A 10,242-nucleotide genomic window follows, 5' to 3' on the forward strand; every position below is an offset into this window, starting at 1 on the left:
CTAGGTACCAGAAAAGATGTGTGTGCTCAGCATACCCGAAGGGGCCATGAAACAAGTCATGTTCCTGCTGTGATGTCTCCCCAGCACCCTCACTGACTAGGCTTAAGATTGTATTAGCTGATAAACAGAATACTTAAAAGGCCAGATATGCTTTCTTTGAGCAGAAATGAATAGTAACGTGGAGCCACCTAGTTACTGCCAACACTGTTCTTTTTACATTACTTCTGCAAATCCAGAATAAATTCGGTATTTTTTAACATTTTATTTTTATTTATTTACTTGAGAGAGGGAAAGAGGGAGAGAGAGAGAATGAAAATGGGCGTGCCAGGGCTTCCAGCCACTGCAAATGAATTCCAGATGCTTGTGCCACCTTGTGCATCTGGGTTACTTGGGTACTGAGGAACTGAACTGAGGTCCTTTGGCTTTGCAGGCAAGCACTTTAACCACTAAGCCATTTCTCCAGCCCAAATTTGGTATCTAATATTACTAGGTTTTTAAACTTGAGCTTGCCTTTCTGCCTTTTCCTTTCATGGTTCTTTGTTTGCTTAAGACTTGGGCTGGAGAGATGGCTTAGCGGTTAAGCGCTTGCCTGTGAAGCCTAAGGACCCCAGTTCGAGGCTCGGTTCCCCAGGTCCCACGTTAGCCAGATGTACAAGGGGGCGCACGCGTATGGAGTTCGTTTGCAGAGGCTGGAAGCCCTGGCGCGCCCATTCTCTCTCTCTCCCTCTCCCTCTATCTGTCTTTCTGTCTGTCGCTCTCAGATAAATAAATAAATAAAAATTAAAAAAAAGACTTGGCTATGCTTTTTATAAGTTTGTTTATATTATAGTAGTACCTGTGCTAGAACCTTAGGCATATATAAAATAACGTACTTGTCATTCAAAACAATACAGTATTTGTTTTCAGGGAGAATTCGTACATTTGAAAGACCACTTCATTTGCTTTTTTATTGTGGTGAAACAAACATAACATGAAATTTGTTGCTTAAACTTTTTTAGTTACATAAATCAGTGCAGTGCCATTCACATTGTTATTAAAAATAAGACTCCCTGTCTTGTCTCTGCCATTGTAATCTTTATGTATGAATTGTACTGTTTTATGTAGCTCATGACAGTGGAATAACACAGGTTTTATCTTTCTATGGTTGGCTTATTTCACTTAGCATAATGTCTTTAAGGAGTTTGTCCATGTTGTAGCATATATTTGTTCTACAAGGTTGAATCAGATTTTTTTGTGTACATGTGTAACATTTTCTTTACCCCATTCATCGATCAATGGACACTTGGCTTGTTCCCACTATAGCTCTTTATTAAGTAGTACTGTGATCAACATGAATGTGAAGATATCTGTTGTGGTCTCTGCTTTCAGGTATTGTTTTTAGTGTATACCTAGAAGTGGAATTGCTAGTTTACACAGCAGTTCTATTTTTGATACTTTCAGGAATCACTACACTGTTTTTTTATAGTTGCTATGCCATTTTGCATCCCCACAAGAAAGGGAGGCCCAGCTGTGATAGTTGTCTTGACAGTGAAGTGTTAAGATACATTAATGCTAAGGGTTTTCATAGCTCTAGGATGTTATGGGGCTATTACTACAATGTGCAACTTATGGGTAACTAAGCTGTATTATATTAACTACTTAAATACTGAGTAATTTAGAAGGAAAATGCCATTATGGCTTGGGATCAGGGACACAGGCTTCCTTGGAAGAGATAGGACTTGGTCTCTGAGGAATTGATGGGACTTAAAGGCAGTACAGGAAGCTCCAGGCAGAAGCAGCAGCAAATACATGAAGAATGCATAGTTATGTAAGTGGCAAGGAAAAAGACACAAAGCCTGTCTGCCTTTCTATTCTAGTTGGCATCTTGGAAGAAAGGGGAGCAGTAACACTGAATGGTCATGATCTAATGTTCTTTCTATTCTTCATAGAACAGTGACTTTTTTTTTACTCCTTTATGTGCTAGGGACCTAACCCAGGGGTAGGCAAGTGCTCTGCCACTGAGCTAAATCCCAACCCCTAAGATAGTAATGTTGTGCAGATAGTTGAACCCCTAAATGAAGTTGATCACCCATATAACCTAGAAATATTTGTGAGTTGGTGTGTGGACATGCTGACCATACACCATACAGCCACTCCAGAAGGAATTGATTGCTTTAATATCTTCAACATCTACTGTCTGTGTCTGAAGTGAGTCTTTCCGAAGATTTGTGTTCTTCACATTCTTGATCTCACACCTATAATTTGGAAGGATAGCCAGTCCTCTAAACAGTAGCTGTAGGGAGCAAGTAGAAGGGTCACTGAGACAGGGTAAATTCTTACTTACAAGAAATACAACTTTCTGCATTTGTGTGCGCTTAATGATCCTGGCAGTGGTTCCTTTTGGAAGGGAGCTAAAAGAAGCGAGACACTAGCAGGAAAAGACTGTGGAGAGGATAATTTGGTAAGCTGCCTTGAAAATAGTTTTACATTACTGTTTTAAAGTATTTCCTAACAAAGAACCGTAACTTGTTTATTTTCCAGACTGCACTGGCACATTTAGAGTCTCTTGCAGTGGATGTCGAGGTGGCCAATCCACCTGCTAGTAAGGAAAGCATTGATGGTCTTCCAGAGACCCTTGTTCTAGAAGATCACACTGGTAAGGGCCAAGTTGACACAAATGTTGAATAGCACATTGCATATTTAGGTATATTATCAGTGCACCTAAGAGGTGAAATACTTGACTATTAGAAATTTTCATTAGATTTTCTGCACAAGCCAGAAGCTGGCAAATGTTTACTAATGGGTTTCAAATTTATAAAGTGATGGATTAAAACAATTGTTTCTAGTCATGTTTTATACACAAATAATGTTTATTAAATTACATATGTGTTAGTGACTTGTTTGCCAATTAGTGGGCCAGAGTCCGCTTGTTGATATCTATGAGTTAATATACCCATTTATACTTTGATTAAAATGTAATTCATGTGTTTGATAGATGTAAATCATCTTTTGTTTTCAGCTATTGGTCAGGAACAGTGCTGTCCAATCTGCTGCAGTGAGTACATTAAGGATGACATAGCCACCGAGTTGCCCTGTCACCATTTCTTTCACAAACCTTGCGTTTCAATTTGGCTACAGAAGGTAAGTTTTAGATTTACTTTTTAAAATTAATACTCTGTAGTTTCTTCTACAATAGCAATAGTGACTTCATGCTGATTTCATGTAGCTGCATATTTTCATTCAAAACCCTAAACTCTGGTGTTTTCAAAAGTATTGGAAGAAGTCTCTAAGACCACCTATAATAACAGTGAACATTTGTTCTGCCATTGTGTGTTGTGTTACTGAAGATGCCTGAGAGAAGCTGAATAGCCTTTGAAGTACCTCCTCCAGTGACTTTTAAGTAGACTTGAGTCATTTAAGAAATAAGAAGAGCTGGGGAGATGGCTTAGCAGTTAAGGCACTTGGGCTGCAAAGCCAAAAGATTCTGATTCAATTCTCCAGGATCCATATAAGCCAGATGCACAAGGGGCACATGCATCTAGAGTTCGTTTACAGTGGCTAGAGGCCCTGGTGTGCCCATCCCCCCCCCCCCCGTCTTGTTTTGTCTCTCAAATAAATAAGTATTTTTTTAAAGTAAGAAAATTGCCGGGCATGGCAGCACATGCCTTTAATCCCAGCACTTGGGAGGCAGAGGTAGGAAGATCATTGTAAGTATGGGACCACCCTGAGAATATAGAATGAATTTCAGGTCAGTCTGAGCTACAGTGAGACCCTACCTTGAAAAAAAATAAATAAATAATAAGAAGAAAATTACTTGAGTAATACCTCAGCCTTTTCTGTGACCACTTTTTATACAAAGGATATTTGTCATCTAGGTTAGCAGTAATGCCCAGATAATGTTTCTCGGTGCTTTACTTATGGTTACAGCTTCCCATCTTCTCTATAAACACTTCTTTCCTTTTCCCATTCCTTCCTTCATTGTTTTCCTCCTTTCTTTCATTTTCTTAAAAAATCTCTTTCTTAAAGCTGTGCATGATGGCACACGCCTTTAATCCCAGCACTCCAGTGGCAGAGGTAGGAGGATTGCCCTGAGTTCGAGGCCACCCTGAGACTCCATAGTGAATTCCAGGTCAGCCTGGACCAGAGTGTGACCCTACCTCGGAAAAAAACAAAAACAAACAAACAAAAAATAAAACCTCTTATTTAAAATCTCTATAATACAGTGTAGAAGTGTTGGCCATCCCTTTATAAAATCAGATGTGTATGGCTGTTACTGTTAGCTCCTCTGTTAGGTTCATACTCAGTTTGTACTTTACAAATCATTGCATGTGCATTTTTCATCTGCTGCAATCTTCTCTTCTCAGTTCTTCATCCTCACTGCTGCTTCTGCCTCAGTCCCATGACCAGTATTTCCACCCACCAGTACACACGTTTGCTCTTTCCCCAGTTGCTTAAGCTTTATAATAACTTTTGTGGGATTAGATGTCTTTTTTTTTTTCCAAAAGGGCTGTACAGTGTTTTCCAACACTTAATATTTTTCATGTCTTCTTGAATATGTTTTTCTTTTTGAACTTTAAAAGTATTTACTTGCTTTTATCTCAAAAAAGTTGTTTTGTGATCACATTAAATTTATGATTATTTTAGAGAATTTCTCTGAAATACTTGATAGAGTTGGAGTTAAATGTTAAAATGTTTTATGAGGTACAGTGTTTATTTGAGTTGAGGTCAAAGTTACAGAATGGGTACCTCTGGATTTTTATTTTTTAGTATGTTTTTAACATTTATTAAATGATACACATATCACACAATGTTGTAAAATTCAGTTTTATAATTCAAAGAGCATGGGAGGTAGTCAGTGGCCATGATTTTTTTTTGGGGGGGGGGGTTGCTAAATCTTACCGGACCAGAGCTGTTAACAAAAAGTAGAGGTCTTGAGTGTGGTGGTACATAACCTTAATCCCAACTCTAGGAGGACCCCTTGAGTTCAAGGCCAGCCTGGAATATTGGAGTGCCAGGTCAGCCTAGGCTAGAGTGAGACCCTACCTTGAATAAACAAAAATTTGAAAAAGAGGTAGCTTTATTAATAATAGTTACAAATATAAATTTAATTTATGATACAAGTTACAAAGACCAGTCAGACTTCAATAAATAGCCTGTTGCCAACAGGATTGCTGTTTGACGAGTATTGCCCATGTGAAGAGTATGCACTTTGAGTCTCATGAGACCTCCCGGGATTCTGGATTGAAGCATAACCTTGGATTCTTTTTATTTATTTATTTGCAAGCAGAGAGAATGGGCACACCAGGGCTTCTAGCCACTGCAAATGAACTCCAAATGCATGTACCCCCTTGTGCATCTGCCTTGCATGGGTACTGGGGAATTGAACCTGGGTCCTTTGGCTTTGCAGGCAAGTGCCTTAACTGTTAAGCCATCCCTCCAGCTCTTGGATTCTTAGTTACATTTTAAATATTGCTTTCTTTGATCACACCCTTCCCTTAGAGTATAATTTGGGAAATCATAGTCTAGCCTATTTATTTGATATTATGTTGATGCAGCATAGGTACCTATACCACAGTAATAATAATTCATCTCCAGGGTATTTATAAAACTTAAGATAGATAATATTTAATGTAATGTGTTGTTGTAATGTGTTATCATATAAAACACCTGGCATAGGAAAAATAACAGTAAATTTGTCATTAAGACCAGAATTTACTTGGAAATAACTTGAAAAGCTTATACATGGTACCCGTGGTGGTAGTGTGAGTAATAGAAGAAATTAATTTTCCGAAAGTAGTGGGAAAGTAGAAAATGCAGGTCGACCAACCTTTAACTATACCTGTGTATCTGTAAGGTTCATTTCCACTCCCATGCACCAGCTATTCAACCCTTGCTGCTTTAACTCGTGTGATAGTGACCTGCTTCATTCCCTCACCTGTACAAAAGCTATTATCTAAAATACAGTTCTGCTCATGTCACTTCCCTTGGCTTAGAGTGGAATGAGATTGGTACCATTTGCCCAAGGAATAGTCTGGACTTTCTATCCTATCATTCAAGACCTGTCATGTAGTCTCTCTTCAGATTTGGTCACTTATGTATTTATGTTTCTGTGCATCTGCTTCAAAGTCCAATATGATCTTCCCTCCATATTATCTGTAAGGTTAGATGACCTAAGTAGATAAACCAAAATGACACTTTTTGTCCTTAACATAAGCTTTCTTTAAACTCCCGTGGTAGTTGTGGAAGGACCTAATGTTTTATGTACCTACTTGGCTTCAAGCACTGCTAGATGATTCACCATTTATTCCTTGCAAGGACTGAGTGGTGTGTGAGGATGTGTTGGTATCCTAGTTCCTTTTACCTATTATTCTTACCTGGTTAAGATTACACCGTGACTGTGTCCTTAGTCAGAAAGGCACTTCTGTATGATATTGTTGTTCAAGCCCACTCTATATGGAAAGTACACAATAAATGATGGTGGGGAATTGAGATCTTAAATTGTAAACACTATGTATAATTTACAGTCTTGAATTGTACTTGACTTTGCTGTAACTCAGAGTAACAGTTTGTTTGATCTTTGTCACCTTCAACACATGATCTCTTCAATCACCTTTTCTGTCAGGGAGATTTCTTTGGAAAAAGACCAGATTTGCAAGGACATGATCTTTCATCAGATGACATATCTCTTGTTATCTTCCATTAGTCCTAAACTTTGGTGCTCCCAGTATAATTACTTCCCCCTTCCCAGGTCTGTGGTTGATTTGTTTTGTCATTTAGAAGGCACTTGGCTCCATCTCTTTTTGGAAAAGAATTATATGACTAATAAAGAAAGGTCTGAGACCCATCTGCTTGCTTTAACATATCTGTCTACACTACAGTGAGGCTTTCATGTGTACATACCTGATGAAGGTCCTGGGGGAATAATTTGAGATAATGATGTGGTGTCTCGAATATATATATAAAAGAGCAGTAATTCAGCTCCAGTTCTTATTAAACTGAGCTGTGATTTCCATGCGGCTACTATGCACTGTGATTCTTTGCTCAACCTTTACCACAGCATCCATGCCATGCATGGAGGCTCTTAATTAAAACTCACTAAATGAAACTTGAATTACCTTAGGGGTATAAAAATGGTTATGAGACACTGTTTACTCTCAAAAATAGAGTCTGGCATTAAAATTTTGAGATGGCATTAAAGAAACGACGTTAAAATTCGGTCATTCAATATTGTATGGCTTTGAGGTTTATTTGATTTTTGTTTTTAAGATACATAATCTGACTTGAAGGATAATGATATTTTCTCTGTTAAGATACTTATGTGGCAGTTAGGGAAGTTCTGGTGGCTGTTAACCTGTTTTTGCTGATCTCTCGCCCTTCCAGTCGGGAACATGCCCCGTGTGCCGCCGTCATTTCCCACCGGCTGTTATTGAAGCATCTGCAGCTGCTCCTTCTGAGCCTGGTTCTGACGCCCCTCCTGCTAACGGCGGTACTGCAGAGGCCCCCTAAACCTTAAGGTCAAGATGAGACCGTTCTGTCAAAGTAAATCTGCAAATTCCTTCCAATCTGATGTGCAAATAATTATATACAAATATATCAAAACGCTATATATAGTATACGCAGTAGTTTAGAAGGAAACCATTAACCTTTCTAAACTGAACTTAGGTTTGCAGAAAGTACTAAACATTTTCAAGCTGAATGTTAAAGCAGTGCATCCACTTCCTGTAGCTGAATATATCGGTATTAATTGTAAAGTCAGGCGTATGGGTTAACTTTCTCCAAAGCAGTCATCTCTGTGGCACATGTTACGATCTTGTCTAAAGTACTGACACTAAGATTATAATTAAGCTCTCCTATTTGCGTCAGTCATGAAGACTGTGATCACAACAGTAGTAAAATGTAATTTCATTGGGAATAAATTGAATTCTAAAGCATGCTTTTTCACTGGTCCCTTTGCTTTCACTACATCAAAACTTCTTAGTTCATAATACTGAGAAAGTTTTAGGAAAGATGTCTACTTTTCCATCTTAATTTAAAACTAAAATTTTTCAGAATGTCAAACATAGCCTAAAATGTTGACCAGAACATCAAAAAAATCAATAAATAAAATTGTAGCTGTAACTCTTCTGAAATGCTTAGGTAATGAAATATTCAGTAAACATTGGATGTGTTTGATGTAAGGTTAGTAAAGCATGTGAAAATCTGGGGTGCTCAATGCTTGATGCAATTAGATACATTTGATGGCCTTATGAGACCCTTCCTAAGCTCTTTTGCAGTCTGCTGCTACTTGGTTGAAATTATACTTGAAGGTCCAGAACATTCTTGGCATATTTGTTTAATAAGATGGATTATAGTTAATTTAGGGTAATTTTGGTTGTAAGCTATTTCAGAAGGTCTGAAAACTTACACAGGGTCACATTTGTAATTATATAACCCCAAACCAAAATTGCACAATTTCTCTTTAGGTTATCACGTACATTAGGCCAGTTTGAAAACATGGACAGAATATGTAGCTTACAGATGTGCTTTGTTATCAGAGCTAGAGAAGAAGGGCTTCTCATGTCATGTTTGAGCAAGTAAAGTAGCAAAGCACAGTGTGCATCCATCCAAGTGGTCCACTGGTAATTTATTTCAGGAATCTTTATATGGCTCCCCAAATGTATTTACATTTAATTTCTGTGATTTCTCTGAGTATTTTTATTCTGTCTCTTTTCTTCATTCTTAAAAAATAAATGAATTTTTACTGTTGGCACATTTGAGGCTTAAATATAAGGAACATAACACTTGCATTCTAATTTTTGCATATATTGTAAATGTGGCTGGTATTTACAGCAAAATACTGTGTATCCTTTTATGGGGAAAACAAAAGTGAACATTGCATGCATGTAATGTGGTGAATTTGTAATTTAGGGGTTCTTGGGGGCTTCTGTGACTTTGGATGCTTACATTCAGGCCTTCTTGTTGCTTTAACTAGCATGTTTTCCTTCCAGTGTATATAGTCACTGTTGTATAAACTAACCTTTGCTTGTTTTCTACTCTGTGAGCTTTCCACACCAGATTCCATTGGTAATCAGTTAGTGTCAAGAAGTCAAACCAGATTAACATTAATGCTCATGTGTATATTGTGGAAATTTGTGACTAGTGTGGTATTTTTTGTTTGTTTTCTTTCAAGTAGTGTTGATCAGTTGTGGCATTCATTAGTTGAGCTTACATCGCTACAGATTTCTCTGTGATAAGCCACACATTATATTAGGAAGTATTAAGGGACCCTGGTTTTTTCTCCTGGATAGCAGCTGTCCCAAAGGACATATTCATTCTCCTTTGCCTGTTAGGATTTAACTGTTACCTGCCAGTTGCTGAGTGAGTGAGAGGTTTGGTCCCGCGCGCAGCCAGCAGTGACGAGAGCCGAGCATACGATGGCTGTTGTGCTTCTTGCTTCCATCTGCTGCTGTCCTTCACTGCTGGCTACCACCATGCACAAGCAGCTGCTATGAAGGAGAAAAGTTGAATAAGACTTGATTTAAATTTTTAAAAAAGGAAAGTGAAGTTGTAGGACTTTGGTAACAAGCTGAGGCTGACAAGTTCAGACTCCAATATATTTGATCTTCTCTTGGATCCTTTTGAAAAAGTTAAGAATATATGAAGGTAAATTAGAAAAAAATATTAATAAAATATCATTTATCTTGTTTTTCTATTTTTTGTTTTTGACTTGACTTAATATTATTTTTGAACATTTTCTTATTTCTTATAATATGAATGCTGATATTTAAAATTCATGTGGTTTTCTTTTGTGTTTCTTAATTGTTTACCTCTAAGCTAACTAACTTTTAAGATTATTTGTGATCGGAATTTATATATAAGCTGTTAAATATATATGAACTGTTAAAATGGAATGCAAGTTTTTCAGAAGCCCAGGTCTAACTGTAATGATTGGTTTATTGTTCTACACCTCCAGCCCATCATCTTCTGTGTAAATCATAAACAATAAACAGAATATACTCGGTGTCATTTCTAATATTTAATTGTGTAATCACATCACTTCTATAGCATAACCCCTAAGTGGTTTAGAGTTTATCACAAAGAACATAGCTATTAGGAAGTGTAGATTATGCTCCTGAAACATAGTTGTTGGTAGTCCTTTAATTACAGTCTGAGAAGGCGCCACAGAGCTTTCATGGGGATCAGGTTGCCTGGCTTCCTGCTGCTAGAGGGGCCTTGAAGAAATAGCTGTCCTCCTGCCTGGCACGACGCGCTTGGCAGTCCTGC

The 10,242-nt window shown here is 37.8% G+C and overlaps 1 protein-coding gene across 1 annotated transcript in view; it reads left to right on the forward strand.

Annotated features, from left to right (window-relative positions):
• Pja2 (praja ring finger ubiquitin ligase 2) overlaps positions 1 to 9,979 on the forward strand; it is a 72,186-nt gene extending 62,207 nt beyond the window's left edge. The window contains exons 8-10 of the mRNA XM_045132424.1: positions 2,521 to 2,635; positions 2,999 to 3,120; positions 7,360 to 9,979. Of these exons, the coding sequence (XP_044988359.1) occupies positions 2,521 to 2,635; positions 2,999 to 3,120; positions 7,360 to 7,485 (363 nt within the window). The 3' untranslated portion in view covers positions 7,486 to 9,979. The remainder of the gene's footprint in view (positions 1 to 2,520; positions 2,636 to 2,998; positions 3,121 to 7,359) is intronic.
• Positions 9,980 to 10,242: the final 263 nt, after the last annotated feature.

The sequence above is a fragment of the Jaculus jaculus genome, chromosome 13 (assembly GCF_020740685.1).
Source record: "Jaculus jaculus isolate mJacJac1 chromosome 13, mJacJac1.mat.Y.cur, whole genome shotgun sequence".
In the NCBI taxonomy this organism is placed as follows: Eukaryota; Metazoa; Chordata; class Mammalia; order Rodentia; family Dipodidae; genus Jaculus; species Jaculus jaculus.